Source organism: Peromyscus maniculatus, chromosome 1, assembly GCF_049852395.1.
Source record: "Peromyscus maniculatus bairdii isolate BWxNUB_F1_BW_parent chromosome 1, HU_Pman_BW_mat_3.1, whole genome shotgun sequence".
NCBI lineage: Eukaryota > Metazoa > Chordata > Mammalia > Rodentia > Cricetidae > Peromyscus > Peromyscus maniculatus.
The window spans coordinates 128,221,761-128,242,942 of record NC_134852.1 but is presented as its reverse complement, the minus strand read 5'-3'; the positions used below and the strand labels follow the sequence as shown (position 1 = coordinate 128,242,942).

The window sequence follows — 21,182 nt, the reverse complement described above, 5'->3', positions numbered from 1 at the left end:
GGACAGCCAGGGCAATACAGAGCAGCCCTGTCTCAAAAAAAAAAAAAAAAGTTTATCTTATGATGCATACTTCTAGTACCTGTACTGGGGAGGGTGAGGCAAGAGGATTGTGAATTTAAGGCTAGCCTGGCCTAATATTAAAACTGTCTCAAAAAACAAAACAAAACAAAACAAAACAAAGGACCAGAAAGATGGTTAAGAGTGCTTGCTGCTCTCGAAGAAGACAAGAGTTCAGTTCCTAACTCAAAATTTCCTGTAACTCCAGCTCCAAGGACTCTGATGCCCACTCTGCCCTCATTAGGTGTGTGGGTGTGTGTGTGCACGCGCGTGTGCGCGCGCACACACACACACAGAGATAAAAATAAAATAAAATCTTTACAAATGAACCAAACTGAAAAAGAAAACAATCATCTAATTTAATAGGATTTAATATTGTTCTGTATTTAAAATGAATGGGTTAATTTCTCTTATAAAGAATAACTGGGTAATGCACAGCTATAATCCCAGTACTTGGGAGGCCAAAGCAGGAGGCTTGCAAGTCTGGGGCTTAAATGATCTCAGACTTCCTCGTTTCTATTTACTTATTTACTTACTTACTCACTTGTTTGTTTGATTTGTGGCTGTCCTGGAACTTGCTATGTAGGTCAGGCTGGCCTTGAACTCAGAGATCCCTCTGCCTTTGCCTTCCGAGTGGCTGACATTGAAGACATCTACTACATGTCTGGCTTCAGACTTTTAATTTTATGATTTAATTTTTTTTCTTGTTGGGACCTTTAGAATATTAGAATAACAATAGAGAATTTTGTTCGGAATCTTTCATTTCAAATTAAGCCATGAACACTACTGTGCATATCTGTAGGGCTTTTTATTTTTTTTTAAATAATACTAATATATTCACACATAGATCATTTTGTGAATTTTTTTTGTTGTGTTTTCCTAGTTGATGTTAAATTGGTAATTGCTTGATGTAAAGTTAATGACCAAAAAGTATATCAAGCTATGCTGAGATCTGTCTGTCTGTCTATCTATCTTATCTGTTTATCTGTCATGTGAATTGGTGTTTTGCCTGCATGTATGCCTATGTGAGGCTGACAGGTCTGGAACTGTAGAGACAGTTGTGAGTTGTCAGGTGGGTACTGGGAATTGATCCTACATCCTCTGGAAGAGCAATCAGTGCCCTTAACCCCTCAGTCATCTCTTCAGCCCAATACTTAAAATATTTATTATTTTTAAAAGACAGCATCTCACTGCTAAGCCCTGGTTGGCCTAGAACACAGAGATTCGCCTGCCCCTGCCTCCTGGGAGCTGGATTCAAGGTGTGGCCACCATCTTAATCTTTTCTTTCTAGTGCTCTTGCTGCTGCTGCTGCTTCTTCTCCAGTATATTTTGGCCATGGTCTTCCTCCTGTCCTAACTCCTCCCAGAATTCCTCCCTCCCATCCCACCCAATTTCATATTAAAAAACAAAATCAAGCCAGGTGGTCATGGTGGCACATGCTTTTAAGTCCAACACTCAGGAGGCAGGGGTAGGCAGATCTCTGTGAGTTCAAGGCCAGACTGATCTACAGAATTCCAGGACAGCCAGGGCTACATGGAGAAACCTATCTTGAAAACACAAACAAAACAAAATAAACACACACAAAACCAAATGCAGCAAACAGTCTGAGAATTCTGTTGTATCAGCCCTGTTGTGTCTGGAAGACACTTTCCTTGGAGTCATCCACCACCTCTGGCTTTTAAAATCTTTCTGTCTCCTCTTCTGCATAGATCCTTGAATCCATTTAGGGTTGAATGCTATAAAGTTTCTTGCTCTCCGATGTTGTCCAGTTGTGGGTCTCTGTGTTAATTGTCTACTGCAAGAAGTTTGACTGATGAGGTTGAGTGATGCACTGATATGGGTCCCAGTTATGTGTAGTGACTATGGTGTCCCTGTTAGAGAGACATTCTGTAGTTGGCAGAGAGTTGCAGAGGAATTGAGATTGGCTGGGAAGAGTGGTTTAGGAGGGTGATGAGGAAGCTTTTTTCTACCTTAAGGTTTTTGAATTTAATGTATGAATGTTTTGCCTGCATTGTGCACCATATAGGTGCCTTGTGTCTTCAGAGGTCAGAAGAGAGTGTCAGTCAGATATCCTGGAGCTCTGTTTACCAATGGTTGTAAGCTACCATGCGGATGTTGTGAGTTGAAACAGAACCCCTATAAGAACAGCAACAACTCTAAACTGCTGAGCTGTGTTTTCCAGTCCCAATCATTACGGAATACTTTTTGTGGGTGATTGGTGTGTGTGTGTGTGTGTGTGTGTGTGTGTGTGTGTGTGTGTGTGTGTGTACACACGTACGTGTGTGTACATTGGGTGCCATCCACCTTGGTTTTTTAAAGATTTTATTTTTGAGTGTTTGTCTACAGTGCCCAGGGAGGAATGAATGTATTGGATCCTCTGGAACTAGAGTTATAGACAGTGTGAGCTTCCATTTGGGTGTTGGGAATTGAGCCTGGGTCCTCTGCAAGATTAGCCAGTGTGTTTTTTACCTTGTTTTTTAAGACAAGGCCTCTCACTGGCACCTTACCTGGGCTCACGGATTAGCTGGCCAGTGAGCCCTAGGGATCCACTTGTCCTAGCCTCCCTTGCACTGGAATTACAAGTGCACTCTGGCTTTATGCCTGATTGAGGTATTGCCTGCCACTGTTTATCATTGCATAGTGAAGATGGTTATGTTGTACAGCTTCATATATTGAGAACCTCACTGTTGAGGTTGTGTTTTTAGGAACATTGTTATGTCTAGGGATAAGGATTTTTACCATTATAAAATCAAGTTCATTTTAAAGATTGAGTACTGTGGAGTACTTGCTACCAGCCATCCCTGTGTATGTGCTCCCACCCCACCCCCCCCACCCCATTTCTGTTTGTTTGCATATAAATAGAGCCACTAATTCTTTCTCTGTAGCGGTCCGGAGCAATACTGGCCAGAAGACTCAGCCTGATGTCATGTCTCAGAATGCTAAAAAGCTGATTCAGAAAAATCTGGCTACATCAGCAGATACTCCACCAAGCACCATCCCAGGAACTGGCAAGAGCATTGCTTGTAGTCCAAAAAAGGCTGTCAGAGATCCTAAAACAGGGAAAGGTAATCAGTTAGAGTATGAATGCCTTATAATTCTATAATACACAAAGGTTGGTTTGACTAACATGTGTCATTGCTTTATAGCTGTGCAAGAGAGAAACTCCTATGCAGTGAGTGTGTGGAAGAGAGTGAAAGCCAAGCTAGAGGGCCGAGACGTTGATCCAAACAGGAGGATGTCAGTTGCTGAGCAGGTGACTATTTTTTAAGCTTAAGCTATGTTTTAATACTGCTGGTAGGTTGAAGGATCTCGTTTACCCATTTTCTTATTTCATTAAGAATTAAGGCTCTTAGTCTAGCAGTATGACTCAGTGGGTAAGGTCACTAGCCACAAAAGCTTGACAACCTAAGTTCAATCCTTGGTTTCACATGGTGGAATAAAGAAAGACAACTCACTCAAGTTGTTCTCTGACCTCCATTTGTCTTCTGATGAGCTCATTCTCTCTCGCTCAGCAACAAAAAAAGAAAGCCCCTAAACCTACATTCAGGAGTCAGAAGGTTATTAGTAACATAGCTCTGGGATTGTCAAATGCTCACAACTTTACTCTTCACTACTTAGGACTTTCCTTTCAGGCAGCATCTTTCATAGAAATTTAAGCTCGAATTATTCACCACACTCAAGTTAATTCTCACTTTAAAGATTCTGAAAGTTGGCCAGGCGGTGGTGGCACACAGCTTTAATCCCAGCACTCAGGAGGCAGAGGCAGGTGGATCTCTGTGAGTTTGAGGCCAGCCTGGGCTACAGAGTGAGTTTCAGGAAAGGTGCAAAGCTACACAGAGAAAACCTGTCTCGGAAAAAAAAAAAAAGATTCTGAAAGTTTCAGATGAAGGGAGGACGACAGTTTTTTGGAAGTGTAGACTAGTTCTCTGAATACCTATGTGTCTTTGTCCAAAGTTTTTCCCTGATATTAGTTGTGTGTGTCTGTATAGTGCACCCCCACTCCTCCAGGTGCTGGGGATTGAGCATAGGTCCTGATAGGTGCTAGGCAAGTACTTTACCACTGAGTTATTCAACTCCCAGCTGTTATTAAAAATGTCCAAAGTTAGAGAAAAGTTGTAGGAATGCCATACGTTTTACCAAGACTAACTATTCTTGCATACACTTTCATCATTGTTTTGTTCTAAGCATGGCATTTCATGGCATAATCCTGAGAGCAAATAATGGTGGGGGGATGGGTAGGCTCCTATGATCCCTATGTTTCTAAGGGTTCTGACTTTGCTAAGATACTCAGCCTGTGTATCCTCTGTGGTCATAGAGTGCATCACCTCTTTTTTACCAGATTTTAACCAAATCTTCCTTTGGTGATTGGGTTGACTAGAACGTACTCTAGAGACAACTCATGCAATTTGTATATAAACTGTGACCTTGCAAGTTCTCAGTGGTTTCCAATTTTGTTCTACCTATGTTCACAGGTTGACTATGTCATTAAGGAAGCAACTAATCTAGATAACTTGGCTCAGCTGTATGAAGGTTGGACAGCCTGGGTGTGAATGGCATCACAGTAGATGAGTCTGGTTAAGCGAGGTCAGACATCCACCAGAATCAACTCAGCCTCAGGCATCCAAAGCCACATCACAGTCGGTGGTGATGCAACTGGGGGCTTACTCTGAGGAAACCTAGGAAATCTCGGTGTACTAGGAAGTGAATCCTGCAGGACAGCTGCACTCAGGGATACGCCCAACACCATGGCCAGGGTCAAAGGTGAAGAAAGCAAGCTCACTGCCTGCACACGGAGATTGTCTTTCTGCCACAGAACAGCTGCAAATGTGTCAGGAGGTTAGCTGAGAAAGAAATCGGGATGCTGCGGAGCACAGAGTGACTTGGAACTCCATTCCACCTGACCCTGTGTGTACAATCCAGGAAAACAAACCCCGCTCAGAAACAGAGAAAACTGGGGCCGCGAAGAACTCACAGCCACGGAAGAGTTGATGCATTCAGATTCTGGAGAAACACTTGTTGCTTGGCAACAGTACTGGTTGGGTTGACCAGTAAGTACCAAAAGGCTATGCTGTATGAATTTCAGAAATGGACTGAAAAAAAAGGAGAGCAGTGTAACAGACACTACATTGGAAGAACTGACTTCTGAAATGAAGGGAAAAGCACCTAATGGATCCCACTCCTCCCAATCGTTTACCTGTTCCCCAGCTCCCCCTTGACCCCTTGACCCACTCTGGTAGATTAGCCAGCTGTCAGACTCACTTTTATTTCAATCCTTACACTTCATAAACTTCGTCTCCACGCCGTTACCATTTGGAGACAGAAACAGGAGCTTCTCCAAATCCAGTGAAAACATGGAAAATTCAAGGATTGTTTAAAGGTCCGATCATCACATACAAGGTGTAACTCTGGTTATTTCAGTCATATCTGTGACTCTTATCATGTACAGTTTCCAGAATTGTCACTGTGCATCCAAACGTTATGAGTCTAACAGACATTGATTTCATGTGCACTCCCCTTTGCTTACAGTGTGCATTTTTTGGAGGTCATTCAAAATTTCCCTCTTCTGTGATTGCTGTAGTTTCTTTCATAGAAAGTAGCTGATCTGATGTAATCTTTTACCTTTTAAACAACCAGGATAGAGAACCTATTGGAGTTTGCATTGTTGATGACAGGTTCACAATAAAGTGATGTTCTGGTGGAGGTAGAGTGAAATGTTTTTTAATTCAGTTTTCTCATTTGATACTTTTAATTTACAAAGTGTAATTTTCTCTTACGTTTTAAGGTGTAAATTAAAAGTGCTTTAGTTTACCTGGCATTTGGGGGCATACGAAGTGATGCCCACCAGCACCTTTAAGTTCAGCTGGTGGTCTGTGAGGGGTTCTATTTACTTTCTGCATCATTTTATAGCTTACTGTTGAGTGACTAGTGTAGTGAGTCATGATCAAGGCATCATTTAGCATTTTCAGTACTCGCTGCTGATCCTCGATAGAAGTCCAGACTAGAATAGAGCTAAAAATCACGTATCAACACAGAATAGCACACAGTATTTTGAGTCTGTTTACCCAGCATTTTAGCAACTAGTGCAGTGGCCACTTACATTTGCCAGCCTCTACGCACAAGCCTGAAAGGTCCTATGGAAATACTCCATGTGCCTCTGGGCTCTTCTCTGATTGCTACGAGTTTAATTCTAATCCTCACAGGATGGATCCCAGTGTCAGCACTTTCTTAATTATGAGTATTGGAAGAGGCTGTTTGAATTTCCATGTGTCCAATGACAAGTTAAGGAACTTAGCACATTGCATTTGATTTTATTCATTGATTTTTGAGCCTTATTTTCACAAAACAGCCTAGCTGGAATATTGATGCCATACTGTATTTTGCATGCTGCTTTCTTCCCTAGAGGCATTGAGGGCAACTGTACTTGGTAACTTTTGCTCTCTCAAGATTTGTCATTTTTAGCCATTCTTCATGTCAGGAAGAGCTTTTATCATAATGATAAACCAGCTCATATTTATTTGTCCCTGTAGGTGGTGATACTGGTCAAAAATGGCTTCTGTTTTGGTAATAGGTGAATTTTATTTCCCATGAATTTCCGGCATAAGTACCTGGCACCTTAATCCAAGCAAAAATATGACAGCTTAAAAAAACAACCAAAAAAAAAATGTGCCTCTGATGAATTACCCATCCTTTCTATTTTAAGCTGGTCCCTGAGAGAAGAGTAGGTCTTGGTTATAGAGCAGATAAGAGCAACCAAGTACTTCAAAGCTTGCTGCTTGCTCACTGCACTCCAGACAAAACCCTTATCTGTGTGGTTTGGCTTCCTGTGCAAATAGCCTTGCCAGGTTGAGCTTTTGTAAGAATCCTCAAGTGGAAAAAATAGGGCTATTGGGGGAATGTCTTAAGAAATCATGTAGAGTGCTATAGTTTTGAAGTCATACATTTTTTGGATGACAAAATACCTGTGGAAAACCAGGGATATTTTCTCTTTCTCCCCAACCCTTCCTCTCCTTACCCCTCTACTCCCTACTTCCTCCTCTCCACTCTAAGATTCAGGGGGTACAGGACAACCATACAACAACCTCTTCTAATTCAGAGTACCCTTGAGAATTGAAATGTATTGTGTTTTGTTGTCTTTAATTAGCTAGAGTCTGTTTTCAGTTGATTTCTCTACCAAGCTGTGGAAACCTGGTACTTAGGAAACTGTTTCTTCCTTTACCAAAGTGTCTTGTAGTTTCTGTTTCTGGTCAGGAGCTGATCACGCATTTGGCTAGATGACTTCTTTTGACACTGGTGGTGATCTTGATCTACTTTCTTAGATCACTTATTCAGAGTTCAAACCCCAAGTTCAGGGTGAGAATTTGTAATACAAAGGAAAAACTCCCTTCACTTTGCTCTTAACACTTGCCTCTGTTACCTACGCTTAGTTAGTAGTTTTCTTAATATTGTCCAATGTTTGGTGTTATCTACATTGTTTTTGTTTAATTGTGGTTGTTCCGATGTGTGAAATTTAAGGAAAGAGCCATTTAATAAAAGCCAAGCAGGGCAATGCAAGTACAGCCAAATACTAGAGTTGATGTGCAGTCTTAGGTCCTTTTTAATCTGGGGTATTATAGGCAGTACTTTAAATCAGAGTCTTCCTGGCCTATTTCCCTCCACTTTTTTGTAGTTACTTGGGGGCTTACTTGTGCAGTACTAAAATCAAAGGAGCTGGTTCTTCTTTTCTCCCAATTCTTTTCTTAGTAATGAGCACACCTACAACTAGCCTGTGACTCCTATTCAAACACAGCATATGTCAGTGCTGTGCTGCTTTCTGTTAGCTGGAGTTCCTGCAGTGCAGGGATGGAACCTTGCACGTGCTAGGCAAGTGCTCTACCCCTGAGCTACATACATCCTAGCCCTTACAACTAGCACACTGAAGCAGCTTTGTTTCTCATGTGTTCAGATGAGTACGAAAACTAACATTATTTTTTATCTTGTTGAATTTATAAAATGCCAGTAATTTAGAACCCTCCCCCTCCAAATCAAGGAGGCAAAATTTAACGCACTAGTCGCTGAAGTCTTCATCTTCAGTTCACTGGGTAGGATAAGAAGATTCCTTGTAAGAGGTACTAGTGAGCATCAGCGCTTTGCTAAGATTCAAGAGAAGGCAGTTCCCTGTACTTTGCCTGCTTTGGGGGCTGGATAACATCATTTACAAAATGCAAACTGAGCTTAGGTTCAAAAAGGCAACCAGGGAGAGAACCTTTGAGAATTGGGGCTCACTGGGTGAGTCTAGTGCTAATGTTAAAAACTCAATCAGCTGGATATTTGAAGATGGTAAAGAATTGGATATTGTTCTGAAGCAGATTTTCCCCCTCAAAACAGGCAGATTAACAGTGGTTGTTTTCCCTTTCCTGATGTTTGATTCAGCTCTGTTTCAGATTACTGTGTTACTTATTTTATTTGCCAGTTTTAGAAGTCTCTTATGTTTCCGCCTGGAATGTCAGGTGGCAGTGACATCACATTTCATGTTTGATTTTTTTTTAAACCCTTATTTAAAAGCAAGTTGAGTTAAGCCAAGTCTTCCTTGTCCTAGTAACTGTACAAATAGTGGCTTTTTTCTTAAGTTGTAATGCCTCCTGATGGATATAATTTTGTGCTTGTATTTAAGATTAAAAGATGAATAAATCACACCAGCTTCCTAAAAATGTCCATAATGCATCTTTTGGAAAAAAAAACAACAACAAGAACACATGCCTACTTTGCATTAACATGGTAAAGATTGTATGAAATACCTGCTTTTCAAAAAATAAATAAAGGTTCAAGTCTTAAAAGATACACTATGTAAATTCTGAATTTATTGAAGTGGATCCCAGAAAGTTTGTTTGGTACACAGTTTTGTGGCTTTCTATTTTTCCCCAAATTAAAATTTAATTCTCAAAAACATTGTTTTACTTGCGTTTGAACAGTGAAAATTTTCTTTCAGTAGGAAGGTTCTTAGAGTCAATGCCTTTAATCTAGGGGATGCAAAGGTAGATCTCTGAGTTTTGAGGCCAGCCTGGTCTACTAGCAAGTTCCAGGCTAGCTGGCCCTATAAAGAGAAACCCTGTCTTGAAAAACAAAAGGCAGTGTATGAAGCTTAATTTGGACAATTTTTTTTTTTTTTTTTTTGTTTTTCGAGACAGGGTTTCTCTGTAGCTTTGCGCCTTTCCTGGAACTCGCTTTGGAGACCAGGCTGGCCTCGAACTCACAGAGATCCGCCTGCCTCTGCCTCCCGAGTGCTGGGATTAAAGGCGTGCGCCACCACCGCCCGGCAATTTGGGCAATATTTAAAAGACAAAACTGGCAGACCATTATTGGGAGTGAAAGCTCTGAAGGAAGAGAGTATCTGGCAGAGTTCATTTGCTGTGCCCAGTGTTCTGAGGAAGACTGTGGTACGGGCTTCATCATCTGGTACATTTCAAGAAATCACTTCACGTTGTGGTGCAAAAACAGAAGTTAGGAAGAAAGAGTAGGTTTTTAATCCCTGGGCCATTTGGAAGGTTAGAGCTGGGTTTGGACCTGGGTCTGGGAACAGTCCCTAACAAAAGTGCTCTAGAGAAACTGCCATTTACCTCAGCCTCATCAGCTGGCTTTTACATTTTTCTTGAGTTGTTCTTTGGGAACACGGATCAAACTCTGAAGCTTTCTGAAGCAACAACCCAAGTTCCCAAGGTAGAAATGATGGGTTTTAAAGCCAATTAGTACTCCTGCCTCTCTTATGCAAGTGGGTGCTCCTGGGCTACCAGCAAGATGGGCACCTCACTGTTTAGCCTGTGTAACAGCTGTTTGGGTCCTATTCTCAATACTGAAGTGAAGGAGGGAATTCTCTAGGCTTTAAATCTTCTCAGATAAGGTTTCTGTATCAACCGAGTCATAATATCACCCCCCCCACCACACACACACACGCACACTCACACTTCCTTGAAGTAGCACTTCGCCTGAGCTTCCTAGCCAGCACTGTGTTGTGTTAGTACCTTATCCAAGTATTTTCCACAAGGTCTGTGACAAATTGTATGCCTCTTTCATAGGACCATCATGCTCCAGGTAGGGCCAGGCTTAGGAGCACTGTGTGGTCTTTAACGTTTTTTAAAAAATCTCCCAGGACTTTAAAAACCAGGTGACTACTTAAGGAATGAAATGTGTTAAATGTAAAATACTTGAGGCCAATATTTAATAGGGCTTCCCCCCGACACCCATTAATCTGTATCAGTCTGAAGCGCTCCATCATTTGAATTACTCATCCACCTAGCCATATCTCCATCTGAAGCGCTCCCCTAGCTACCTGAAGTGCGCATAGTTCTATCAATTAAGTGAAGCGCGCCACAAACGATTCCCCAAAGACAGGCTGCAAAAGAAGCCCTTTAAGAGTCGGTACATCTTCCGTGTTCTCATAGGACCTGTTACTGCTGGCGCGATGGCAGCAGCAGTTCTCACGCGGGGGCCGCCAGCCTTCCAGTCACAAATCTTAGCAGGTGCCACAGGAGCCTAAAGCGTCCTCTGCCCTTCTAACCTCCGCTGGCACAGCACTGCGCATCCTCCACTCCTCCAAGCAGAGGCCCGGAGATCCAGCTGGGCGAGCGACTAGAGGCGGCGGTTGAACCGCTTCCTTCCGCTCCGCCCCCAGCGGGCCACACCCTTGTACTCTGATTGGTCGGAGTCCTTCGGCTCCGCCCAGCTTCCCTCTCCTTTGACCTGGATTTCAAGTCATGCGCTGGCTGCCGGTTGGCCTGGCTTCCCAGAAGCCGGAGTGCCATCTACCCAATGAGGAGCGAGTTTCGCGAGGGCTGTCGGGAAAGGCAGCCAGCCTATATAAGCAGCCTGCGGGGCGTTCCCTCGCGCTCCGGTCGCCGTGCGGGTGTCGGTGAGGAGTGTTTTCTGCTCGTTGAGACGTGCGCGTCCCGAACGATGGCGGAGGGGGATAACCGCAGCAGCAACCTGCTGGTGAGTCGCGGTCGTCGGCTTGTCCCCGGCGCTTCCGGTTGGGCCTCCGGGCCTCGGTGACTCCAGGGGGCTGCCAGGCCTGATCCTGCGGCTCCCTGCCCATCTCCACGGTGGCGGTCCCTACTGCCGATCCCCAACGTCCTCCGGGGAGCGTGCACGAAGAGGCAAAGACCGCGCGTGAGGAAGTGTGAGAAGGAGGGCCGTGGCAAGAAGGAACCTGGGTGGCAGGTTGGGGCGCTCGGCCGCTAGGGGCCTTGTCTAGCGCTTGGGGCTCAGGCCGGAGACCTAACCTGTTCTGTTCCGCCCTCTTTGATTTTAATCTCATGTTGGGTAGATTGTATGCGTGGTTCTTTTCCCTTTAAAACTTAGGCAAGGGTGGAGGGAGGGTCAAAGGGCTGCTACAGAGAATTAGTTATCGCTGACACAGAATTTGTTGTAGCTGGCTGCGAGTTCACCACAGGAAGCTGAAATCGGGTTCAGCGGAAAGGACCGTCGGAGGTCCTGGCAGTGGTCTGGGTACTGGAGAAGGGGCTCACAGGACTGGGCGCAATTTTAAAATGATCAACACGGATTTGAGGGAACTGCATGAGGTGGTTGGTGTTAGGAGGACACATTTGCTTCTTTACAGTTTTTGTTTTCATTTTCTCTGTTGTCATTTCCCAGGGAAAGACAGGCCATATCAGAAATGAAAAGAGCAACCAACTTTTAACTTCTGCTTTTGCACTTCTAACAGTCTAAATGCCGGCAAGTTAAGTGTCTACAGGACAGTAGTCACTACAGGATTGTGCAAGATTTTTTTTTCACTTTGCATTGGTGTTGAGAGATGTTTGCCCTGTACCTTAAATTCCCCCTACACCCCACACATACCAGCAAACAGTCCAATAGAGATGCTTACCCTGTACCCTTAAACTACCCCTCCACAACACACACACCAGCTAATAATCCAGTAAGAGGATTAATTGGTGCAAAAGGAAATTGTCACGGGATAGGGCCCACAAACAACTGTTTCTATCAAAGCAATTATCATTTTAAGGAGAACAGTATATGTCTTGGATTTAAAGATATTAACCTCTTTTTGTCTCAGTTTCCTCATCTTAAAAATACCCTTTCCAGTTTTGAGGAACATTCATTGAAGTATAGCATGTAAAATGTTTAGGATTTCTAGTTTGGGGTGATATCAGTATTAAGCATGTAATACAGAGTCAGAAGTACTGTGACATAGATTTCAACTTTATTAAAATTAGTCCAGACTGTTCTCTATCATCTGCATATTCCTTTGTGAAAAGCTTATAGGATCTTGTGGGTTTTGTGTGTATGTGGTTCCTGGGCATTGAATCCAGGGCCCTCCACAGACTGAGCAACTGCTTTCCTACAGAGAGACCTTCTTGTTCTAATTTCCTTCCTTTACCAAAGTCCCTGAAGGCTTTAGGCCACAATAGCTCATCCTAAAGGTGTGCTTTTGACTAGTTGTCAAGTATGCAGAGAAATTTGAAATTTAGCCAAAATTCCATCATCAATGATAAGGAACCATTATGGAAGACTTTAAGTGCCTCCCATAATTTAGAGTACTTTTCTTTAATTCCACAGTCACTGCCAACATCGAAGTAATTCCATTATACAAAGAGCTATTTTAGAGATTGTGTGTACTGACTGTTTTCCTGATGGATTTTTAGAAGGGCTTAAATCAATAAAATGACCAATCAACAGATCAATGCCAACCACCTGAAATGAGCAAACATAGAGTAGCCAACAATTTAGTAATATTGTGAGCACTGCTTCATTACTCTGTAAGTGAATTTGGGGATATTAGTTAACCATATTAAGCTCACTTGCATTAATATTGAAATATTTATCCCCACATTGTGAAACCTTGGGAGTATTATGTTGCATCATGGACATATAGCCCAGTGCTAACGCGACCATTAAGGGCTAGGCTTTCTTCTACCCATGGATTTTCATGTTTGGTGCCAAAATTGCAGTTTTTCATGACTCAGCTTGTTTAAGATAACAGTTTTGATGGCTTAGAAGGTTTTTACTCTCTCTGAGCCACCAAAGTGTTGAGATTGGTAAAGTAACACTCTTTGTTTTCTTTTATTGTTGGTTTTTTGAGACAGGGTTTCTCCATGTAGTTTGGTACCTGTCCTGGATCTCTCTCTGTAGACCAGGCTGGCCTTGAACTCACAAGCCTTGCTCTGCTTCCCAAGTGCTGGGATTAAAGGTGTGGTGCTGCCGCCACCACCACCACCACCACCACCACCAGGCTAAAGTAACACTCTTAATTGTTGGTTATGTAGGCTGCGGAGACTGCGAGTCTAGAAGAGCAGCTGCAAGGATGGGGAGAAGTGATGCTGATGGCCGACAAAGTCCTTCGGTGGGAAAGAGCCTGGTTTCCACCTGCCATCCTGGGTGTGGTTTCCCTGCTGTTCCTGTAAGTGAAGGATTCGATTGCTTAGTGCTCAGATGGCCATAGCCTTTGCTTAGGGAAGCTTTTGTAATACATAATCCAAAAGGAATGCCTTTCTTACAAGCAGCTTACCCAGTTTCTAGAATTTGTAGTCCTTATGTAAGGTTGTAACCTGATACAGTTGAGTAAATCCTGCACACTCACTTTTGTGTTTGAACACCTTCCCTTTATAGTCTTTTCTAATAAATATTGAGGACCCCAGAGTTTTTGGTTTTTTGAGACAGGGTTTCTCTGTGTAGTTTTGGTGCCTGTCCTGGATCTCACTCTGTAGACCAGGCTGGCCTTGAACTACAGAGATCCGCCTGCTTCTGCCCCCGGAGTGAGGGCTGGGATATGCACCCCTACTGCCAGCTGGACCCCAGAGTTTTTGACTGTTGCTGTTTACATGAACTACTATAGCTGTGACAACATCATGCCGTAATGCCTCTAGAAAACTACTTGTAAGGAAGTTAGAAAGCAAACAGCTCCATCCTTGAGAAGCTGTGGGCTAGGGAGTAAAGACCTTTGGTTAGGAACAATGACCAGTGGTTTTCTAACTTTGGTTAATTTTCTTTGTTTTTAACAGGATTATCTATTATCTTGATCCATCTGTGCTGTCCGGTGTTTCCTGTTTTGTTATGTTTTTGTGCCTGGCTGACTACCTTGTTCCCATTCTAGCACCAAGGATTTTTGGCTCTAATAAATGGTAGGTGGCTATGTATGATAGTGTACTGTGATTAAATGAAGACTGTTTTATAACCATCAGATACCTGCTGGGAGTTAGTCATTTCTCTTATGTGAAGAATTTCTTAGCTGAATTCAAGAGTCAAGAATTTTCAGCACTTATATCTCTATTTCACTTTGGTCAAAACTTGATTTTTGTTGTTGTTTATTGATGTTTATTCAGTTTTACTTCTTACACTTAAATTTTTTTTTTTTTTTTTTATGGTTTTTCATCATAGGGTTTTTTGAACCAGGCTGCCCTCAAACTCAGAGATTCACCTGCCTCTGCCACCTGAGTACTGGAATTAAAGGGTTGCACTACCACTGCCCTCTTAAAGTAAAGGTTATTATTTTTTAAACTAGTTTTTTTTTTTTTTTTTTTTTTTTGGTTTTTCGAGACAGGGTTTCTCTGTGTAGCTTTGCGCCTTTCCTGGGACTCACTTGGTAGTCCAGGCTGGCCTCAAACTCACAGAGATCCGCCTGGCTCTGCCTCCCGAGTGCTGGGATTAAAGGCATGCGCCACCAACGCCCGGCTGGTTATTATTTTTTATTTTAGTTTTTTGAGACAGGATTTCTTTTTTTTTCTGAGACAGAGTTTCTCTGTGTAGCTTTGGAGCCTGCCCTGGAACTCACTCTGTAGACCAGGCTCACCTTGAACTCACAGAGATCCACCTGACTCTGCCTCCCAAGTGCTAGGATTAAAGGCATGTGCCATCACTACCCGGCTAGACAGGATTTCTTTGTTTAGCTCTGCCTGTCCTGAAACTAGCTTTGTAGACCAGGCTGGCCTCAAACTCCCAGAGATCTGCCTGCCTCTGCCTCCTGAGTACTGGAATTAAAGGCATGCACCACTGCCAGCAGGTAAGGGTATTTTTAAAAGGTAATGTTTTAAATAAGAATTACAGAACTCTTCTTCTATTTTTTAAATTACGTTTATTTTGGGGTGGGGTGCATGTGCCATAACATGCATGTGGTGGTCAGTGGGCAACTTCCCAGCGTTTGTTCTCTCACAACAATGTGGATCTTGGGGATTGAACTGGCTCTGCATCATGTCCCTTTGCCTACTAAGCCAGCTCCCTTACTAGACCTTGAACCCAGCTTGTTGAAATGTGTCTCTTTGATTGTGTGTGAGTCCTCGTTTGTGAGTGTGTACACAAGGACAAGCTCATGTCAAGGTCAGTGGCTGGTTCTCTTGTTAAATGCCTTACACTGTCAGGTCACAAACTTTCCTCAAACACAACAGTATTAGGTCATTGTGGCAACTTAAAAGTCGTTTGAAGGACACCCAGGTGTCAGTTCTTGCCTTTCACTGGTGCACACTTTTAACCCCAGGACTCGGGGGCAGGGGCAGCCGGATCTCTGTGACTTCCGGCCAGCCAGGGCTACAGAGTGAGTTCCAGGAAAGGTACCAAAGCTACACAGAGAAACTCTGTCTTGAAAAACCAACCAAACAAACAAACAAAAAAAACCCCTAGACATTGGACTTTTAAGCTGTATGGGTTGGTGCACACCTCTAATCTCAGTACTCTAGATGACATGTTGTGATATTACGCCCATTGTGGGCTACATATACATAACAAACTGTGGTCTTGGATACACAGATAGATCTGTCACAACCTACATTCTGCAAAACAAACCAAAGGGATAATTGTGTTTAAGGCTGAGTAGTGCAGGCGTAGTTGACCAAGTGCATTCTGAGTATAAGATTCTACTGTTGGATACACAGGAGCTGTTGATCTCATTTTTACCATTATCTGAATGGTTACTTATTACTTCCTAAGATTATAGTTAAGTGGATAAGGATTACATTGACTGTTTGAAATTCCAGTGGAATGTTGAACTTCTCAGAGCTCAGTATTAAGAGTGCTTTCCCAGAACACATGGTACCCTGAGTTCTGTTCTTCACTGGAGGAAGGAAAAAGCACACATAATAAACAGAACCAGATATTGAAATAGATTTTTCTCTGTCAGCTGACATTTTCAATTGATTAGTGTTCTGCCTGCACCCTTAGTTTTTTTGTTTCCAAAATGACAGCAAGTTATATAATCTGTAAAAATGAGAGCCTTTACTGTGTACCTTCTGGATCTGTAAGAACAAATTCACATAATTTTCGGAGTTAGCTTATGTGATTTAAATAAGCATGTTTCTTTAAAGAATGATGAGTCAGTGCTAAGATTTGTCATTCAAACTGCTTTTCCCTTGCCATGAGGAGTTTAATGCTATTTGTTATGTTTGGGGAAGTTTATAGCCTTGACATTACATTAGCCAGACAGCAGATCACTCACTAACTCATAATCCTGGAGTAAAGTCTTCAGAGATAAACAGATAGTTTGTAGTAATAGTATCCATGGGGCAAGTTTTAAGTTTTGATTATCTGGGATGATGTGGGAAAGAAGGAACACTATAGCCATATCATAGCCTTGACCATGGGCAGCTTGGATGATCTGAGAAATTTCACTGTTGCTGCACTTTGCCAGGCTAGCACTACAGGAGAGAGGGCAGCATGGTCCTCAGCCCTGGTCCTTTTTATACTGGACCTGTGCCACAAAAATAGCAGAGGAACAGATTAGAAATGAGAAAACTATGGCTTTCTTAGAGAGGCCTATCAGTTTTGTTTTCTGCTTGCATTTTCTGTCACAAACTGAGTTTATGCGGAATTTGGATTGGGCTCTTTATTTTTTAAAGTAAGGTGAGTGTATGTGTGTGTACGCGCGAGCAAGCGAGCGAGCTCGTGAGCTCTAGTGTATGTATTTGTCTCCATCTACATGCACCCACCCACATGCACATGTACATTGGTACATGTGGGAAGTTAGAGGGCAACTTTCCAGAATTTGTTTCTCTCCTTCCTTGTGGGTTCTGGGGATTGAACTCAGGTCACCAGGCATGGCAGCAAGCATCTTTATCTTCTGAGCATCTTGCTAACCTGGTATAGAAGTTATTCTACTACAGATACTTGATGCAGCTACTTGGAGTACTGATGGACACACTTGGACCTGAAAAATAAACTGAAATAGAAAAACCACATTTGTACCATGGACACAGCTCATAGATGACATGATTCCTGTTACTGTAGTTAATCAAAAATGGTGTTAGAACTAGCCCCTTAATCTATTAGAAGTATGTATACAGGGCTGGTGAGATGGATCAGCTGGTAAAGGTCCCTGCCACCAAGCCTGATTACCTGAGTTTGAAACTTGGGGCCCACATGGTGGAAGGAAAGAAATGACTCCCATAGGTTGTCTTCTCATTTCCATACCTACACCATGCTGTGCATTCAATATGTATGCAGACTCACACATAAATGTATAGAAAAAATATGTGTATGGCACGCTTTATGTAAAAAGTGTTCCTGTTCTTAGAAAGATGTCTTAAAATGTACTCACTTTAGGGGCTGGAAAGGTCTCAAAAGTTAAGAGCATTTGTCCCCCTTTAGTAGACCTGACTTTGATTGCCAGTACCCACAACTGTTTATAACTCCAGTTAGGGGATCTAACACCCAGAAGAGGTTCTGGCCTCTGTAGATACCAGGCACTGCATATATGTGTATAGACAAACATGTAGGCAAAACACTTAACACACATAAACTGAAAGTAACACAATTTTTAAAAATTGCAATCAATGGTTATCCATTGTCTGTTTCTACTTTCTTTAGAAGATAATTCTTGCCACATGTGGAGGCACCCACCTGTGTTTTCAGCACTTGGGAGGTAGAAGCAGAATGATCAAGAGTTTTAACTGGCGTTGTGGCTCAGGTCTGTAATCCTAGCACCTTACAATGCTGAGGCAGAAGGATCATGAGTTCAGGGGCAGCCAGAGAGTGAGATTCTTTGTCAGGAAAATTAAATAACTAAATAAACTGTACTATAGCCATTTACTTATAACAAAAAGAAAACTCTTTTCTAGGACCACTGAACAACAGCAAAGATTTCATGAAATCTGCAGTAATCTAGTAAAAACTCGACGCAGAGCTGTGGGCTGGTGGAAACGCCTCTTTTCCCTAAAGGAAGAAAAGCCTAAAATGGTATTATTTTATTTTTACTTACTGAAATATGAAGCAAAATACTGAGTTGTGATTTCAGTCTGGTGACAACCTTTTTAGGAGTGAAGTTCAGTACTTACTACCCTTTGGTGTGATGTCTACATATATTCATAAATGATATATGTGGTAGACTAAACTATTGAAAGATAAAATTTACATTTTGCATATAACTTGATTATAGTAGAGATAAGGTTTTTTTCCCCCCTCTTGTATGTCCATTAAAAGACACAAACATAAAACACATGTTCTCATATCTTAACTTTGGTTTTGGTGGGAAATTGCTAACTGGAAAGGTAGCATAGTTTATATTTTAAAGCATTATTAATCTGTATAGACAGTAACTCTCAGAGGGAACATATCTACATTCTGTAAAAGAAAAGTAATAAAAATGATCTTACTTTCATAGCCTTTAAAGAAAACCATTTAAGCCCACCAGTAAAGCTGTATGTGTATGGAGTACAGCACCAGTAAAGCTGTATGTGTATGGAGTACAGCACCAGTGAAGCTGTATGTGTATGGAGTACAGCATGATGGCTTGGTCCTCTGAAGTGGTGAGACAAGCCTCTGCACTTTGGTCCCCTGTGTACAATGTCGAGCGCTGAAGCGAACCTTCAGAGTTGCACATGGTCGTCTGCTGCTTAGAGCTGACAAATTCTTGTTCTTTTTCTTAACAGTACTTCATGACGATGATCATTTCTCTTGCTGCAGTTGCTTGGGTGGGACAACAAGTCCACAACCTGCTTCTCACCTACCTGATTGGTAAGTCACTGAGGAAATATCACATCTGCGTCTCAGCAGGGAAGTCCAACTGTGGTGTAGTCAATAAATAGATAAGTGAGGAGTACTCTCAGGACCTGTGGAAGTGTCTGCAGACATAGCTTGGTTGGTAGAGTGCTTGCCCGGTGTGTATCAAGTCCTAGGTAGGATACTCAGTACTAGACAAAGCTGTGATCCCAGCACTAAGGACCTAGACCTTCGTCTAGGAGCAGAAGTTCAAAGTCATCCCCAGCTGTGTGCTACATGTCACATTCAAAACCAGCCTGGGCGACACGAGATCCTTTCTCAAGAGCAAAAAGATTCAAGTCAGGTCTTAAAATAGGGCTCCGTGGTTAAAATCACTTGTTTGATTCAATTCCAGCACTCACACGCTGGCTCACAATGGCCTGTAACTCCAGTCTCAAGGAATGTGATAGCCAGCATTTAGGCAAATCACTTGTGTATATACATAGTCTTAAAGATGTCTGGCCTTGTTTTCAGGGAGTTTATGAAGCCTTATGGAAGGTGACACAAGAGTAGTCAGATAGAAAGCACAGTGCATGAGCATGAATGCACAGGCAGCAGGAAAGCGTGCTGGCTGGGGTTGGCAGGCCTGAATCCTGAGGGGGGAGAGTGTGTTTCATCTTGCTTCCTCCAGAGTCTACCTGCTTTCAACTGTGAGTCAAATTAACTTCATTTCTTTATTTCCAGTGACTTTTGTGCTGCTGCTTCCTGGACTAAATCAACATGGAATCATTTTGAAGTACATTGGGATGGCTAAAAGGGAGATAAACAAGCTTCTCAAGCAGAAAGAAAAGAAAAATGAGTGATGCGGCTTCCGTGGAGCGCGCCTGCCTGCCCTGGGAACAGTTGTCCAGTGCTGTCTGGATGCTAACGTTAACAGTGGCTCTTTGCTTCCCTCACTCTGCCCTTGTTGATAGAGATTCCCACAGGCCAGGCTTTGTGCTGTGTCCAGTGCCAGCTGTAGCTGGGTGCATTCCCGTCATAACTTGCTTTATTGAGTTTTTATTTTTGACAACTTCCTTTAAAATACTAAAGTGGTGACCTTTACTCTTTTGTACAGTGAACTGTGACTTTGGATAATTGTTGATGTTTGCTTTAAGCTATAGTCAAGGTAGTGGTCTGTGGCTTACAGGAAGCTGGTTCTACTGTCTGCTTCCACAGTCTGCTTAACAAACTGTCTTATCTTTGTGAGTACAGAGACCAGGTTTACCACTTTTGATGAAGAGACCACTTAAGATTCATTCCTGATTTTCCACTGTGGGAGAATGCCCATGGAATAGGATAAAATTCCACACCCTAGTGTCTGAGTTCCTCTCTTGTAGGAAATGTAGCACTTTTTGGAAGCATTGCCTCTTTTTTTTTCACATGAGGAATCTGTCAGCTTAGACTGACCTCTCATTCCCTTTGCACTGCATCAAGTTTTAACAGCTCTTGAACAACAAACTTCCAGAAGATTGTATTTGGGTATTTTAGCACGCTCTTTGTTCCAGATTTTCAGCTGACTTAAAATGTCTATGACTTTACTCCAAGGCCAGCCAGGGATATAAAAGTCTCCTTTGTTCACTCAGTAAAAAACTAGAACATGTATTAATTTTTAAGACCAGAAAAAAGCCTTTAGAGGTAAGCCCCAAAATACTTGTTTTTTTCCCCCTCGTAATGCTGGCTGTATTTCAGTGGCTCTAGGTTTATACTTGGAAGCAGTGTCTACACTGGTGTTGGACTTTCCCCTTGCAGGGTTGCAGCTGAGAGCAGACTGCTGACAGTGACTGCTCTGTGTAGCGTTTGTAACTCCTTAAGCTTACTGTGATCACATGCCCTTTCAGTAGGTAGACTTTCAGAGCAGTTGAAATCTGCAGGAGTGAACCTCTGAGGGCCAAAATAGGACACATTTGGGAACAACTCTTAACCCATGAACTAGCTGTACCATAGTTTGTGGATCCATTGCACTGATGCTGTGAAGCCTGAACCTTGTGTATCTGCCTCTGTCCTTTCACCTCCCTGGCACTGTAAACAGTGGCACCTGTTGTAGCATGTTTGTTTTTTAATGTTTCATGACACCCACCTTAATTTTACATGTTTTCTTGTAAATAAGCCTGCCTTCCTACCTGGAATTTTTTTTTGTGTGTGAATAATACATGTTCTACCAATTAACTACTTTGGCAGTTTTAATCATTTCT

At 42.5% G+C, this 21,182-nt stretch overlaps 2 protein-coding genes across 6 annotated transcripts in view; both read left to right on the top strand.

Moving 5' to 3' along the window:
- Positions 1-8,874, top strand: part of Smg1 (SMG1 nonsense mediated mRNA decay associated PI3K related kinase) — a 104,431-nt gene extending 95,557 nt beyond the window's left edge. For all 5 annotated transcript variants that reach the window (XM_006985683.4, XM_042282361.2, XM_076550783.1 and 2 more), the window contains 3 exons: positions 2,943-3,122; positions 3,204-3,310; positions 4,530-8,874. In XM_006985683.4, the coding sequence (XP_006985745.1) occupies positions 2,943-3,122; positions 3,204-3,310; positions 4,530-4,607 (365 nt within the window). In that variant the 3' untranslated portion in view covers positions 4,608-8,874. The remainder of the gene's footprint in view (positions 1-2,942; positions 3,123-3,203; positions 3,311-4,529) is intronic.
- Positions 8,875-10,472: 1,598 nt separating this feature from the next.
- On the top strand, positions 10,473-21,156 carry Arl6ip1 (ARL6 interacting reticulophagy regulator 1). The gene is made up of 6 exons (XM_006985681.4): positions 10,473-11,019; positions 13,314-13,447; positions 14,049-14,168; positions 18,090-18,207; positions 18,900-18,984; positions 19,693-21,156. Exons 1-6 carry the CDS (start codon positions 10,840-10,842, stop codon positions 19,809-19,811), a joined length of 756 nt encoding a protein of 251 aa, XP_006985743.2. The 5' UTR covers positions 10,473-10,839; the 3' UTR covers positions 19,812-21,156.
- Positions 21,157-21,182: the final 26 nt, after the last annotated feature.